General features: G+C 41.0%; 1 protein-coding gene and 1 pseudogene across 1 annotated transcript; both read left to right on the plus strand.

The window, feature by feature from the left end:
* The window catches only part of LOC120572754, a 572,223-nt pseudogene that overhangs the window by 252,899 nt on the left and 301,295 nt on the right, over positions 1-18,029 (plus strand).
* On the plus strand, positions 6,234-8,442 carry LOC120572944 (zinc finger protein 239-like; the record flags this gene model as incomplete). The annotated part of the gene is made up of 1 exon (XM_039822478.1): positions 6,234-8,442. A coding segment is annotated over one exon (585 nt), but the record flags the coding sequence as incomplete, so codon positions are not given.

An 18,029-nucleotide genomic window follows, 5' to 3' on the forward strand; every position in this document is an offset into this window, starting at 1 on the left:
ATTTTCCTGATATAATTGGTTTAATTCTCGTTTGGTAGGTATGCTGGGGGCTGGAGATAGGAACAAGACTACTCAATCTAGAGTTCAGCCTGTTGACAATTTGGAACATAAGGCAGGCATTATGGTATTCATTTAGCTCAGTCAGTCTTAGTAACTCAAAACGGTGGAATAGAGGTTTGGTGGGGGAATTTATCTCTGACCAAGACAGAGCCCGTATGACTTTCTTTTGCAAAGATATAAGTTTTTTAAGATGGCTGGTGAAAGTGTTACACCATATCACATTGCAATAGTTAAGGTGTGGTTCAAAGAGAGTTGTATACAATGTGAGAAGGGCAGACAGAGGAAGATAATGTCTGATCTTATAAAACAAGCCAATATACTTGGACAATTTATTTACAAAATAGTCGATATGACATTTAAAGCTGAGAGAGTCGTCAATGAGGACCCCAGGAATTTAGTGGAATACACTCTTTTTATCTCCTGCCCATTTATTTTAATCAGGCAGTGATCAATGTTTTTAAATTTTTTACATGATTTAAATAAAATATTAGCCTGACATGGTCCTACTCAGATTCTAGTCAGAATATGAGTCTGAAACCGCTCCATTGGGCTGTGATTATGGGGCGTGTTCCAACCGAACCAGGAAAAAAAATGCCTCTGCATTCATTGGATAGACCTCCAACCAATCAGAGCAACGGAACTCAACACTGTGAGTCTGTGTCTCCATAGCAACCACTCTTTGCACAATGCATTCGTTCTAACTTCCGACTTTTAGACTTTTTTGAAGCTGGATATATCATTTGTTGTGTGTAAATATAAATGTGGATAACGTTAGTGATAGTGACGTGCTCGCTACAGTTGCGTTTCTAGAGATGAATCGGCGAAAACACGTTTTATATCTCTGATTCACGGCTTTGTTCTAGCGCCGTCGCTCCCTCTCTTCAGTCTCTCTCTATGTCTCTCTACCATATAACGCTCTCTCTCTTCAGTCTCTCTCTATCTCTCTCCACCATATAACGCTCTCTCTCTATCTCGCACCACCATATAACGCTACCGTGCTTTCGGGCAGTTGTTGAGGCTCCTCCGCTGAGGATTTTAAAATGAATGCGCTGTCGATATCTTCTGTTACAGACGCGATGGTGGAATCTACACATCTCAACAAATTCAACCCAAGCGTTCTTTGGTGACGTGATTGATTCTGTTACTGTTGATCATCTGTCCGACAATCTGATTGGTCCAAACAGATCCTGTTCGGGCAATAATTGCTTCTCAACGGAGCGACTCCAGACCGAACTTCCCAACCTCGAATTTTGTGGGCGGGGCTAAGTTCGGCTGGCATCCAGACTAATAAAATATAATTATTTATTATTGAAAACCGCTAATCTACAGCATAAATGTCGGCATTGTATCATGCTCTCAAAGTTGAAGGTTTGGTATTTTGACACTATGTTGCAGACCCGCAAATAACCTTACAAAATGGCAATAGAAAAAAGGAATAATACGAATTAGCAATTAGAGTGAGAATGTATTGCCTAAAAACAAAGCCTGAGGAGATTTTCTTCTGTCTGCACTCACCTTTCCAGTGAGGATAACACATGGGAGCCGCAAGACAACCTGGACGGTCCCGACCATATCGCCGAGTACATGCAGAAACACAAGGAGAAGGAGGAGAAGAAGAAGGAGGGAAAGAGGAACGTTGTCAGTGAGGCCTCGGGAGACTCAGAGGAGCGAGGGAGCAAGAGGAAGGAGGAGGTGAGTGAAGGAAAGAGATTCCTCCAGACTGAAGAGTCCCAGAAATCTAATCTCAATATTAATGAATGCACACAGAGGGTTTCACAAATGTCTTTTAGGATTTATATATAAATGACTCTCCACATTGCAATATGCTCATGCATATACATACATGTAAAATAGTAGAGGTGCAATGGATCACCAAACTCACGTTTCGGTTTGGATCACGGTTTTGAGTCACAGATCGGATACATTTTTCGTATCAGTACAAAAAAGGGAGGAATTTAAATTATTTATTAAAAATTTAATAATAACATAATAATAACTTATTTCACCAGTAACTTGCTGTTAAACAACAAAAACACAACAGTATGTAGAGTTAAACTGGACGGGTCCAATGACCTCTGAATAGTTCTGCTTGTTGTTAAATGTGAGCGGCAGCCAACGGGGGGGGGTTGCGTTATGTCGGCAGGATCATTTAAAAGACAACCGTGACTACATTGTGCATCTGCCCTATTTCTGATACCATGGCGGAAGAAATTAAGCCATGGCGGGCCGCCACAATAAAATCAACATAGAGGAAACACTGCTCTGAAGTATTGCATTTTCTCCATTCAAACAGAACATTTTAATATAGTAAAACATGGTCAACTATAATTCACTCCCACCTCCCATTAGTTCTTCTAACCCTTGTATCATTATGTCTGCATGTTTCCCCCTTGGGTCTACCAAAGGAGCCCTCAGCAGACGTCAAGCTGGCCACCGTAGCAGGAAAGAAGGGCAAGAAGGCCGAAGAGGAGGAGCAGCCTGCAGCTGCAGCAGTGAAGGAGGAAGAGGAGGAGCAGCAGCCTGCAGCTGCAGCAGTGAAGGAGGAAGAGGATGAGGAGGTGGAGGAGGAGTATGTGGTGGAGAAGGTTTTGGACCGCAGAGTGGTGAAGGGAAGAGTAGAGTTTCTGCTGAAATGGAAGGGGTTCTCAGAGTAAGTACGAGTATATAATATAAATACTTGGTGTTCTTGATCCATATATATAGATATATACAGTGGTGCTCATAAGTTGAGGAACCCATGCTAAAGTTGACCAAAAAGAGGAAAAATTGATATTGATCTTAATGCCTTAATCAAAACAATTAGGAGAAATCCAACCTTTAAGGACACCAATTTTCTTTGTGAATGAATAATGTATCGTAAATAAATAAATGTTAGCATTAGTAGCACTTATTAGGTAGCATAAGTACACACACCCCTATGTTAAATTCCCATAGAGGCAGGCATGGTTTTATTTCTGTTAGTCTAATAGCTGGTTTGATTTGCATTCAGAGATGATCTTATGGAAAGTACCCCATGCAAATGTCTATGTATGGTGAAGGATATGTGATGATGTGGGGGGGCTATTTTATTTCCAAAGGCCAAGGGAACTTTATCAGGATGCATAGTATCCTGGATCCATGAAATAACTGGCCTTTAACAATAGAAATCTGCCTTCCTCTATGGGAATTTAATATAGGGGTGTACTTACTTATGCCCCCTGTACTTTAAAGAAGAACATTTATTTATTTACGATACATTATTCATTCACAAAGAAAATTGGATTTCTGCTAATTTGTTTAATTAAGGCATTACTAAATTTTCCAAAAGATTTTTTTATTACTCTTTTTAGTCAACTTTAGCAGGTTCATAAACTTATGAGCACAACTGTATGTAGGTATATGTATGTATATATATTAGGGCTGGTCCGAATACCATTTTTTGAGCTTTGAAGCTTCAATAGTAATGAGCATCGAATATTCGAAGCTTCGGAGAGAGGGGGCTGAACATATTATTATCTCTAATAAAGGCAGGAATCTCTATGTGTCTGTCTGTTTGTTTGCATGTTGATTATTTTGAGAACCTTTCATCCAGACGACTTCACAAGGGAGTGCAGTGTCGTATTTGGTGCAATATAGATGGACAGGCCAGACGCGTTCAAAATTAATAAACTTTTAACCTCTCAAGGATCACCGTCTCGTCAACGGGACACTTTGTGACTGGGGCGTCGCTGTAACCTCGATAAAACTTCCACTCATGAGCGTTTTTATTACTTTAAAGCATTAAATCTTTAAACTATACAGCCATGTACACAACTGTTACAAAGTAACAGAAAATAAAACAATTCAGCCGTAATGCCGAGAGTGCATGCATACCTGTTTTCGTTGTCCTTTCAGCAACAAAGTGGTATTTGGACCAAAACTTGATTTTCATAAATCCACAACAATAAATGGAAATGTAATATCCAAGCTTTATATTCCAAAACGATCTCTTCGCCTCACAATGTTGAAGTTTCTGGCCGAATCACAATGGAAAAACGCGAAACAGTTTTCCATTTCCGCACTTGTTCTCTGCCCAGCTTGCTAAATACTCAAAGTGGGCGTCATCGTGTACCGACAGTATCTTCTTCTTCCTTGTAGTTTATTGGCGGTTGGCAAACCAACTTAAATGTGCATTACCGCCACCAACTGGACTGGAGTGTGAACGAGAGATAAATGCAGAAAATAAATAAACCAAAATAAAAAAAAAACGAATGTCAAATTTTCAAATTGAATACCAACCCACCGAACGAATATTCGAATATTCGGGTCCAGCCCTAATATATATATTATATATAGTATCTTGTTAATTTACAAATTGCAAATAATCTACAGCATAAGTTGCAGACCTGCAAATAACCTTACAAAATGGCAATAGAAAAAAAGGAATAATATAAATTAGCAATTACAGTGACAATTAAAAACAAAGCCTGAGGAGATTTTCTTCTGTCTGCACTCACCTTTCCAGTGAGGATAACACATGGGAGCCACAAGACAACCTGGACTGCCCCGACCATATCGCCGAGTACATGCAGAAACACGAGGAGAAGGAGGAGAAGAAGAGGGAGGGCAAGAGGAAAGTTGTCAGTGAGGCCTCGGGAGACTCAGAGGAGAGAGGGAGCAAGAGGAAGAAGGAGGAGGTGAGTGAAGGAAAGAGATTCCTCCAGACTGAAGAGTCCCAGAAATCTAATCTCAGTATTAATGAATGCACACAGAGGGTTTCACAAATGTCTTTTAGGATTTATATATAAATGACTCTCCACATTGCAATATGCTCATACATATACATACATGTAAAATAGTAGAGGTGCAATGGATCACCAAACTCACGGTTCGGTTTGGATCACCGTGTTGAGTCACAGATCGGATAAATTTTTCGGATCAGCACAAAAAAGGGAGGAATTTAAATGATTTTTTAAAAATGTAGTAATAACATAACAATAATAACTTATTTCACCAGTAAATTGCTGTTAAACGACAATAACAGATGAGTAAAGGGTATTTTACTGTAACTTTGAATGCACCACGAGGTTTACTCATTTCAAGTTAACACAACATTTAGGAAATATTGTGCAGCCCTAGCTACAACTGTTAATGTGTGTAAATGATTAGTAGCCTAACTCTTTGAATGGTATGATTATGACGCATTCAGGCGGTCTGCGATCGTCTGCAACACTTTCTCTCGCTGTTTCATTACAGCAACCGTGTTTCTTCTTTACAAATAATGTGTTTCACTTCATCAAACTTCCAAAAGAAGCTGCTGCTCATTCTGTAAAGTATGCACAACGCATATTCTCCATTTTAGCATCAGGAAATCTGTGATTGACCTTGCGGTCTATTGAGGAAAGCCGTGAACGCTCATCTATCCAAATTACTTCAGCCTGACTCGACCTAGTCGCTCCTCCTCAGCCTGGCTCGACCTAGTCTCTACTCCTCAGCCTGACTTGGCCGTTGAGAAACACACAACGCCAGGATACTCTGATGGGATTAGGTCAAGCCTCTCTTTATCGGTTTTCCTGGATTTATAAATTCTACTTCTGTGCAATACCACGTTAACAACATGTTGATTTCATGTTATTCTGAGCCATTTGGTAACTTTGGTAACAATTTCTGTAAGCCTGGGGGGTTACCTAACACTATTTAACATTTTTAAAATGAAAATCTTTTGCCATGTTTACACCTGACGTCCACACTACTGAATTTAGAAGCAGTGCTTCCCATACATTGGTTCTATGTGGTCGCACCGCCCAGGTAGATAAAATCCAAATTGAATTTTCTTTCCAAATTACAGTGAAGTTTTTTACAGTGCACACAGACCAGCTGCCCCCAGCTCCTCCCCCTCGCAAAGTTGCGTGCCACGTGCATGACAGCGTCAACGTTGCACTTGCTCAGAGATGCTATCGTTACGTTAGTAGTAGCATGCTGCTGGTGGTCTTGCAATGGGATTAACTGTACTAATTAAACTGTAGAAACAACGGGCCCACTGCACATAATTTTTTTTTCATTTTGTCATAAATGTATTGTATGAAGAGTTACAATTGTGAGTGAGAGAGCAAGTCCAGGGTTTAAAGAAGGCTGTTCACTAACTCTCTCTCTCTCTCTCTCTCTCTGTTTGTCTGTTGCTATAGAAACGGAGAGGAGGAGAGGGACCCAAACGTCACCACTGTCAACACTGTGACAAATCCTTCACAACATCTGGATATTTAAAGATTCATCAGAGAGTTCACACTGGAGAGAATCTACACATCTGTGATCAATGTGGGGCAGCTTTCACACAACAGAGTCACCTAAAAATCCATCAACGCATTCACACTGGAGAGAAGCCGTACTGGTGTGAACAGTGTGGGAAAGGTTTTTCTCACAGTAGTAACCTAGAAATCCACCAACGTGTTCACACTGGAGAGAAGCCGTACAGCTGTGATCAATGTGGGGCAGCTTTCACACAACAGAGTATCCTAAAAAACCATCAACGCATTCACACTGGAGAGAAGCCGTACTGGTGTGAACAGTGTGGGAAAAGTTTTACTCAGAGTAGTAACCTAGAAATCCACCGACGTGTTCACACTGGAGAGAAGCCGTACTGGTGTGAACAATGTGGGAGAACGTTTTCTCAGAGTAGTAGCCTTAAATATCACCAGCGCATTCACACTGGAGAGAAGCCTTACTGGTGTGAACAATGTGGGAAAACTTTTTCTCTGAGTGGTAGCCTTAAATATCACCAGCGCATTCACACTGCCTCGTGAACATGTTTTCAGAGCCAAGCTGTTTCCTCCTACATGTATGTTATTGTGGCTACGACTACATATTACGTTCCTTTCCTTTGAAGGGTTAGACCTGTTAGAAGTGGGTCAAATGCTGTTTCCCCTGATGCTGTGTGTTTTAATGATTAATTGCTGAGAATATTTTCTTTTTAAATGATTATTATTTATTTTCTGATGCTCATTAGCATTTTTCAGGGGCTTTGGATGCTCAAACTCATGGCATATTGCATATTTTCCTCATATTGTGCAGCCCTAGCTTTTACAATGTTATATTATTCTTCTGAGCTGTATATAAAACAAAAACAGCTCCTTATAAATAAAATATACACGTTACAGTCAGGTAGCCTTGTGTAGCACTTGACGTCCAGCCGTGTGCTGTAAGAGCAACAGCTGGTACTTTGGACAATTTGTTCTCTATTTGGGCTTTTGTTTTTTTGTACAACGCAGGAATTAGGGTCTGGCTGAAATGGGCTCGTGAAGGAATAGTGTAACAGGGCTCAGTTACTTTAACCTTGTTCCTAAAACCTGTGTTTTCCACTACAGTGTAGAGTCTCATATCCGCAGCTATAAATGTACCAATCACTGCTGTGATGTCTTTGGCCCTGTTTGAATCAGTTTGAAATTGTTGCCTAAATGCTGTGGGGATCGTTCTTCTTGTTTTCATCTAGTTCCAGTTATTGACACACTGAGGTGATGTCGGTGTAAATGAGTTGACATGTTTGTAGTATTCCCACTGGTGTAGCCTATTCTCATGTAGCAGATGTAACATACACCACTCTCTTGCCATCAGCCTCATAACTTACAGGGAAACCAGAGTGGCTCCAAACGCCAGAACTGTTGGTTATTAGAGGATCTTCTAATTCTGGTCTGGTAATAGTCACATTAACGTTACTAGCCATATTGCAACGAGCTAGTTCAGCATAGCCTGCCTGACTGGAGTAGAGTGTTTTTCTTTGGGGGTGGGAGGGGCAGACAGCACGTTTCCTGTTACTTCGTTTGGGCTGCCTTGTTGAGTGCAGCGGCACTGAGAACATTATATTTCACACAATTTAAGCTCTTTCTTTTCTAAATGAAATAGGATTAGTCCAACGAAACGTTCAGTTTGTAATGCGCACATAATCGAAAGCCTCGTACCGAACGGTTCAATAAGAATACGTGTATCGTTACACCCCTATTTATTTGTGTTCAATGACTAAGAAAAGGAAACTAGAGATTGCATTTCTGAAAAAAATGCGGTGTGAATGTTGGATGCTGAAAGGCTGATGCTACAATGCATTGCTGGCTTGAATGTCAATGAAGGATAGATAGACTCACTTATATTGCCACATGTCAGTCCTGGTGAAAATAGCAATGTTCTCCCCTAACGTCCCCTAATACACGCCATGGTTCAGATAAAGGTTCTCTGACGTTCACGAAATTTGATTAGAACATAGTTCTCATCTTTAGGAACATGTATAAAAAGAATTGGATGTTTTTTTTCGCCTGAGAGGAAGTTAGTCATCTTGGATTTTGTTCGCTAATTTTTGCTCTGCGAACACATTTAAGGACTTTATTGTGCACAAAAACTCTCAAAACTTTGCAACCTTGTGGACACCTGGGTAGGCCTCAACCAAGACTATTTATACAAGTCATGTTTGATTGTTCTCTCTCTGCGTTCTCCTTCTCCTAGGCTCCACATCTCCTGGTTTGGTTTATTTATTTTGTTGCAGTTGTCATTTGCCCACACATCTTTCACTCACACACACGCTGCAAACACTACTGATACCATTGATTCCACACTTGTTTTGATTCTTTTGTTAATAGTAGTTCGTTTACTTTACAATAAACACTTTATTGGCATTTTAAACTGATCGGTCTCCCCTCTTTGTCACATACATTGAGTCTGTTTGTGACAAGTGAAGAAGTAAACCAAACCCAAACCAGGAGATGTGGAGCCTAGGAGAAGGAGAATGCAGAGAGAGAATAATCAAACATGACTTGCATAAATAGTCTTGGTTGAGGCCTACCCAGGTGTCCACCAATCAACTAACGAGCCCTCCCAAACTGCCAGCTCAGCCAACAAAGAGGGGCCGTAACAGTGTTTCCCCCAGGTGGTGGTGGGTGGAGCAGGATGTGAAGGCGCGGTGTGTGATGGCTGGGTTCAGTAATAAACTAGTCAAACCAAGGTGACAACAATGACTACATAACATCAGACAATTTAGAAAAATATATATTTACATATTAAACAAATTAGACTAGAAGAAGATACAGATAGAAATGGAAATATTGCGACACTATGCAGCATAAGACACAATTTCAGGGTAGTTATTAGGGCGGCACGATATGAGGAAAATATGCAATATGCCCCAACGTTGTTGAATATCGCGATAATGATGTTATTTGCGATATATAAACATATTAAAATGTACTCAGTTCTGCCTTTCTGCTGCTTAGTATTCTGCTAAAATACAACAAATTTTTTTTATTGAAGTAGAATAACAGGAAGTAGCTTTTTTAAGTCGGTGTGTGTGTTGGGGAGAGGAGAAAAGGTTACGAGGACAAGAAGAGGTCACAACCAAGGGGGTAAGCTTCGCTTCAGAACTCGAACCTCCTATGGCGCTACAAAGAGATCACCTCCCGTTAGCATTCCACTGACTAGCATACATTTTGGCAATAACTTTACATCAGAAATGTTTAAAGACTCTATTTGTCCATTGTTTATTTCTAAAGAAACACGACAATGTATAAAAGGCTCCATTACCTTGTACCTCACGTTATGGCTCCGTAGCAGACGCTTTTATAACAATAGGCTAACGATTGGGTCATAACCACGAGACTTACTGTCACACAGTAGAGGAATTACCGTATAGTACAGGAGAAGCTCGCAGGCAGTTTCGACTTACGTTAGCTGTTTAAGTTTAATGACTAATGTTAACTAGCATGTTAGTGATCAGTAATTACTAATGTTAACTAGCATGTTAGTGATCAGTAATTAGCCTGTGCCTATGTTATCTCCTTACATATACCTACGCTCTCCGTCTCTGTAAGATTGGGAATGATTGAGATTTCTCTCGGCACAGCTACCAGAACACTTACCACTTTCAGACAGGTTGCTCACGTCACATCTACGTTGTCTCTCTCAGTTGGAGGCTGCGCAGTAAAGGAAGAGATCACCGGAAAAGTGCTTCTAATAGCCTTCACTGGTCTCCGTCCAGAGCAACGGGGTCTATTGGTCCATTATATATATATGTCAATGGTCACAACAGATAGAAGAAGAAGACAGAAGACTCACTGTCTGTGTGTGTGTGTGTGTGTGTGTGTGTGTGTGTGTGTGTGTGTGTGTGTGTTTGTCTAGGGTACTTTACAACAACAGTTGCCCATCCCTGATCTGGATATTTAGTGTGCAATATTTCAGAAGTTTATCTCAAAAAGTGAATTTAGAAACTGTTTGAATTGTATCCTCATCAACGCCTCTACAGTCAGTGTAAAACAGAGTTAAACGTGTGTTAGTCGTTGTCTTGAGATGTCAGACTTTAGCAGCTGTGATACTGTTGGAACGGTCCAACAATCTTCTGTTACAAGGTGGGTCCTGGATTCTACTGGACCGCTGGTTCTTTCTCTGCAGTAAACAGCTTCAGCATTACTGCCTCTCGTGTTCTTATCTGATACACAGCCCAGATCTGAGATCAGAAACAACCAATCAGAGCACAGTTTGAACCACACAACTGACAGCGTACATTAAGAAAACTCTTTTTTTTGATCACTTTTCTTACATACTATACTATGACTTTTCATGCTGCTGCATGAAATCCAAAATGTGGAGGAATTCAAATATGTGGGTGTTTCCCTCTTAGCTTTAAAAACATGTTACACACTCAAATGTAACCTCCCAAATGAAGAAGGTCTCTCACCGTCGAGGCAGCGATACCTACTTCGATGATTCTTCCACATTTTTTAATTATGTTTAAATTTGTCACTGTCTGTGCACAGATCTGTTATGTACTGGCCTGCTGCCGCTCCGGCCGTCAGACAGCGTTACAGCACTCACGGAGATGAAAAGGGTATGTATCGACTTGTCTAACTCTGGGGGTTACGGTGAATAAGCTAAATTCCCAATAAGTCGGCGTGTTCCTTTAACACCTTTCAGTCAAAATGGCTGAACATGGTTTGCTTTAATTTTGATATTAGCTTCCCTTGTCTCAAATCCAAAGAGGAGGCTGAGTGGTGTGTTGATACTCCACTCCCTGCTGTGACAGTTTCTGAAACTGAGGGCCATGTGTTTCACAATGTTAAGATCTGCTTCTACTAAATCTGACATAACTATAATGATGACATGATATGTATCTACCAATGAGCTACCAAGCCTATGACACTGATTAGCCTATTACTGCTAATTATAGACATTATAGCCTATTCATTTAAAATTAAACATGTTTTAAATTAGGCTATTACAATGGTGTGTTGTATGCAAACAGTATTGCTAGTGTAGTTTATTTATTTAGCCTTTACCTCAGATTACATATATAACCAAATTTATTATTTGAAAGTGTATGTTCTGCTCTTTCAATTGGTTGTCTTAGTCTGTTTTTAGCACTAATAGTCACGGAGATATTCAAGCTGTTTAGCACCATGGATTTGGTTTTCTAGTTTGTGCTCACCTTTCTTTGAAAAGAAGTCAGTTACCAATTGTTTCCCCTCCTTTTGTTTTCTCTCCTTCTCCTGTCTTTCCTTTCTTTTTGGTAGCATGATTTGACTTTCTTTGAAAAAGACATTTCTACTAGGGGTGGTACGGTTCATGAAAAAACATCCAACCCGCTCGGTCCGCTTGTCTCGGTTCGGAATGTGTGTGTGCCGCACGGTTCGATGCATGCGCAATGTGGCCTCGTGCCCATCAGGTGCCCGTATGTGACCTCAGAGTGTGTTTCTTTCCTTTCGCGCGAAAGAAGAGGTGTGGACAAGTTACCAACAAAACGTACAGCGAAAGACCGTGCAAAACATTTCAGGCTGTCATGCCAACCTGTAAACATTTTAACATCAATGTACGCTGTAACGATTTTTCACTCATATCTTTCAAAGTCGCTGAAGCGACTGCAGTTTAGATCCTGTTGGGTCTCTGCAGCGGGCGGGGCTGCTCAGTTCTCCCCGCGACTGACGCGCGCACACACACAAACACACACACACACACACGATGGATGCAGGAAAAAACGGAGATGAGATTTATATAGGAGGGCCTGACAGCTACGGTCGTTATTGTAAGTACAATGATAAGTCCAATAAGTACTTTATCAAACCGGAAATTAACTAACAATGTAAACTGTTTTTATGTTTAACGTATTCTGACTTATTCAAAAGACTGAGCTTTAGGAGTTCCTCTCTTTTTCTTTTAAAGGATACATTTTTGTAAGAGCTACACTGAAGTTGGCAGTTTGAGAAATGCAAGTTATTTCAATTGATATTCTGTAATATTTCAATCTTCATGTGCTAAAAAGGCACATAAGTTCCTGTAGATGGCAACACACATTCTCCTTTTTTTGCCAAATAAATGAAAAGCATGTTGAAATCATCAATGTCTTCCCTCTTGCTGTATCAAAATCTCAGCTAGCTTTCCTCAGAGATGGTCTTAATAATGTGCTTAAAGTCAAGTCAAATTCAGTTTGTGCATGATTAGGCTACATGATATAACTATATAATTATTTAATACTGTATCCTACATTGTGGATAATTAAGCTATATACTGTATGCTGAAGTATATTTCTGGAGTGTTAAAGATTAAAAGAAAAAATAACAAGAACCGAGAACCGTGACACGAACCGAACCGTGGGTTTTGTGAACCGTACCACCCCTAATTTCTACAGCAGAAGTTTGCGCACCATCAGATGCTCAACTGATCTAACCTAAACAAAATGCGTGCAGATGGACTAAACCATTTGGCGCATTAGCAAGGGGTGGGTGAGACGTTAGATAGTCTTTTTTTTGTCAGTCAATCAACCAAGTTATTCAGCTTTAATTTTACATTTCATCTGACATGCATTATGAAATTTTATTAGGAAAGGAAAATATCCAGGTGAAATAAAATATATTCCAGACTTTTCAAAGGCCCTCTCTCCCCTTGGGCCCCGGTAATCAGTATTGGTTTTACCCCCAGTCCGACGCCCCTGCCTACTGTACATACTGTACATCCCACAGCTGAGAAATACACCGTGTTGTTTACATGAAGCTCTGTGTGTGTGTGTGTGTGTGTGTGTGTGTGTGTGTGTGTGTGTGTGTGTGTGTGTGTGTGTGTGTGTGTGTATCAGTGTACTACAGCCCTGTGACCCGTCTCTCCTGGATCTCTGTGGAGACTCTGAGCCCGACTGTTCTGAAGCAGCCAGGATGGAACTCCACCTGACGGTCAGTCTGCCTCTCTTTTACATTCATGGTTTTACTTTAGGAAGTCTAGCAGTACCACAGTGTAGAATTACTGTCTGTGTGTGTGTGTGTGTGTGTGTGTGTGTGTGTGTGTGTGTGCATGTGTTTGTGTTTGACAGAATACGGTAAAGTGAGCTATTTAAATGAGCTGCATACATGGCTAAACGTCATTAACTCTTACCAGTGTATTACCCTGTGTAACATTACTTCGTCCGCAGCAATCCAGCCACAATCTTCCTAATAGGGAGTTTTTCCTTGCCACTGTCACTCTGCTTGCTCTTGGGGGGATAAATTATAGAGTGTGGTCTAGACCTACCCTTTTCTGTTAAGTGTCTCGAGAAAACTCTTGTTATGATTTGATACTATAAATAAAATTGAATTGAATCGCTCCCAAAACATCCCAGTTAGATATAAAATGGCGTCACGTTAAACATATTCTTTGTAAATCTTTACAATTATTCCAGAAAGAACCAACCAGGCCTGCCTTGTTGGACCATCAAAACAAGGAGAGGAACATCTGGTGATTTTCTGTTAAATGAACTGCCGTTGATTAAGGCTACTGTGCATGTAGCTTGTAGTTCCAGTTAATGACTTTTGTGGCTTACATTTTAGTAGTTATTTCAGTTTTAATGCAGGAGATACTTGACACTGTGAAGTCCTATGGATTGGTCACCTCCTCAGCCCTTGTATTTTCTCCATTCAAACAGAACATTTTAATATAGTAAAACATGGTGAACTATAATTCACTCCCACCTCCCATTAGTTCTTCTAACCCTTGTATCATTATGTCTGCATGTTTCCCCCTTGGGTCTAACAAAGGAGCCCTCAGCAGACGTCAAGCTGGCGACCGTAGCAGGAAAAAAGGGCAAGAAGGAGGAGGAGGAGGAGCAGCCTGCAGCACCTCCTGCAGCTGCAGCAACAGAGGAGGAGTATGAGGTGGAGAAGATTTTGGACCACAGAGTGGTGAAGGGAAGAGTAGAGTTTCTGCTGAAATGGAAGGGGTTCTCAGAGTAAGTATGAGTCTATAATATTAATTCTTGGTGTTCTTGGTCCTGAGATACAAACTGCAAAAAATACCTAACCCTTAGAATAGGTAAGTAGTCAATGAACGACAACGCTGTTTGTTCACCATAACATTTAACTGCATTGAAGGCATGATATCAGATCAAACAGATTCACATATTTTCATCACATTTTTAACGATTTCGGCCACATAAAACCTCAGATTTAAACAACAAACAAAATACACCATTCGCATCATTTGTGCTACAAGAGCGACATCAACTCTATGGCCCAACCAATGCATTCAAGACAACACAACTTTGAGTTTCAGTTTAATCAGTGGGAACGATGAGGCCGCGCTTTTGATTCAATGGGGTGTTCGATGCGGGGCTGCACTGCAGAGAGAAATAAACACAAGTCGTTCTCCACCTGCAGCCTTGATCTGTATTTGGTTTTAATCAGGGTCAGTGTAGAAAACCCACACTCACACAAGTAGGTGGAGGTGCTGTCATTTGCTAGCACCTCCTTGCAGACCACACTATTCAGTTGGTGTTGGGGCGCGGTGTGTACCCTGCGACCGACAGTGAGAGGTTGGAGTGAGTTTGGTTTGAGCGACTGATGTTCTGGGTGGTGCTACTACTACATCTGTTTGTTTGTGTCTTCGTGGCTGTTTTTTAACGTGATTCAGGGGTACAACGTGCTCTTTACTGTTACTGAAAATGGACGTCTTTTGTCTTGCGCTATCACTCCTGCTACTTTACCTGCTAACCTGGGAAGTTAATACTGCCAGCGGAGCCAGGAGGCAATACAGCAGAAACGAGCTGCTGCAACTTAACCTTGTGAGGCCAGCTAGCGTGTCAGACATCACACTACAGTTACCAGACCTCATCCAAAGAGACTATAATAAAACTTATGGCGAAACAAGGGAGACAAGTAGACGGAGACGGAAGCGTGAAAAACAAGGTGGCGTCCGATTACGGCTGAGGAAGCTGCAGCCTAAGCAGACTCTGCTGCCTTCGATGATCCTGGGGAACGTTCAATCTCTAAGGAATAAAATGGATGAACTCCAGGGGAATGTCCGTTTTCAAAAGGATTTTAAAGACTGTTGTGTGATGGCGTTCACGGAGATGTTGCTCAGCGGGCGCGACCTAGATTCCGACCTGCAGATTGAAAGCTTCGGAGCACCGCACCGTCTTGACCGGAATGCAGAAGTGACACAGAAAAGCCAGGGAGGAGGGGTATGTTTGTATGTGAACAAAAGATACTGTAACTCTGTTACTGTCAGAGAGTCTATCTGTACTCCAGATGTGGAACTCTCATCAGTGTCTTTGCGTCCTTTCTACCTGCCACGCGAGTTACGCCAACTCTTTGTCACAACCATGTATATTCACCCCAAAGCCAATGCTTTTGCTATTTTTTATGTAGTGCAAAAGCTACAGTCAATTTTGCCTGACGCCCCAAATTTTATATTGGGTGATTTTAACCATGCCTCCCTCAAAACGACTCTTCCAAAATTTTATCAATACGTATCCTGTCAGATAAGGCGGGATAAAATGTTGGATCTCTGCTTTGGTTCAGTAAAGGAGGCTTATAAATCACACCTTTTACCCCCACTGGGCACCTTCTGCCCACATACAGAACTCTTCTAAAGAGGGGAAAAGTCCAGACCAAAGACATCAAAGTCTGGACAGCGGAGTCCATGCAGTGCCTGCAGGACTGTTATGACGGTACTGACTGGAATATGTTTATAGAATCATGTGGTGATGATTTGGATGAACTTGCTGATGTCACATGTTCTTATGCTGCCTTCTGCAGGGACATGATAATAACATGTAAGCGGGTCAAAATGTACCTAAATAATAAACCTTGGGTCGATAAGTCTGCTTTTAAACATAGAGCAGCCTCTGGGTTGCAAATAGCCACCAAGGAATTGAAAATAGAGATTTTGAGAGCAAAACATAATTATAAATTAAAATTGGAAAATAAGATGGCTTCAAATAACCTTGGCTCCGCCTGGTCAAGTATGAAAGCCATTGCAGGCCTTAGTAAACCAAAAAGCCATAGTACTGTCACCTTAGACGGCTTTGACTCAGATTTTGGTCTCGCGAATGCTCTAAATTGTTTTTATTCCCGGTTTGATACTTTTAACTCTAGCAAAGAAATACAGGAAGCTAGTCATAAACTTAAAGACAATCAGCAATCTTTTTATATTGAACAACAACCCCATATTTTAACAGAGAGACTTTTAGAACAATTTAATCTAAGTCAAAATCTTGTTGGCTGGATTCTGGACTTTTTAACTAACAGAACACAAAGGGTAAGAGTGAACAGAACACTGTCTGATGAGGTATGCTCCTCCACTGGCTCCCCACAAGGATGTGTGCTGTCCCCTCTCCTGTTCATCCTCTACACAAATATGTGTCACAGTAATAGAGAGAACTATTTTAAAGTATGCAGACCACTCTGTAGCTAATTGTTAGTCTGCTGCAAGACCATGAAACTGGCCATGGCCCAGTAATCCAGGACTTTGTTGAGTGGTGTGAAAAATCCTTCCTCCAGATTAATATCTCAAAAACTAAAGACATGGTTATTGATTTTCGGAAAACACTCCCTCAGGCACGAGAAGTCACCACCATAAAGGGTCAAATAGTGGAGTGTGCTGAAACCTACAAATACCTTGGAACAATTATTGACAGAAAACTGATTTTTGAGGCAAAAAATATAAAGTAAAATTAAAGTACCAGCCTGTAAAACTAAGCGATACAGAAACAGCTTTGTCCCAGTGGCTATACGTATATTAAATATGTAGTAGCAATACAGATCTGCTGCATTTAGTTTATTTTTATTATTGTTATTATATTAGTGCCTGTGGAACCACTGACTTAGTGTATTTTATGAATAATGTCTCCTTTGTTACGTTTATGTCCTACAGTCTGCTGCCGATTGTGTGTGTGTATGTATTTATGTGTGTGTGTCTGTAAAAAGGATGCTGACCCACCCAATTCCCCACTGTAAGCCAAATCTACCTTTGGGTATTAATAAAGTTACCTTACCTTACCTTACACACTGCGGCAGAAGTGCGGCCTCGGACCCCGACCAGGTGAAACCTAACTTTAAGTACACAGGATCATATTTCCTATGTTTTTTGCTGGGTCCTGTCTCCTCCCTTAATGCTGACTTCTGTTGACTTGGAACAAGGAAATTATGCATGTTAAAGCTAATACACGAATGCACAATTACTGATATCAATAGAGCTGCATACAGTGTTATTTTTTCTTGCAAAATGGCAATAGAAAAAAAGGAATAATACGAAGTAGCAATTAGAGTGAGAATTTATTGCCTAAAAACAAAGCCTGAGGAGATTTTCTTCTGTCTGCACTCACCTTTCCAGTGAGGATAACACATGGGAGCCACAAGACAACCTGGACGGCCCCGACCATATCGCAGAGTACATGCAGAAACACAAGGAGAAGGAGGAGAAGAAGAAGGAGGGCAAGAGGAAAGTTGTCAGTGAGGCCTCGGGAGACTCAGAGCAGCGAGGGAGCAAGAGGAAGAAGGAGGAGGTGAGTGAAGGAAAGAGGTTACTCCAGACTGGAGAGTCCCAGAAATCTAATCTCAATATTCATGAATACACACCGATTCTTCGTATGAGATGGCCCACAATAACAATGATAAATAATCACATTTGTGCATGACTGACGCAGACCTGCCAACCTGTACGCATTTTGCGTAGTAGATACGCATTTTGACATCAAAATACGGTGATACGATTTGTCACTTTAAACTACGCAAAAATCAGGTGAC

This window comes from Perca fluviatilis, chromosome 14 (assembly GCF_010015445.1).
Source record: "Perca fluviatilis chromosome 14, GENO_Pfluv_1.0, whole genome shotgun sequence".
Lineage (NCBI taxonomy): Eukaryota > Metazoa > Chordata > Actinopteri > Perciformes > Percidae > Perca > Perca fluviatilis.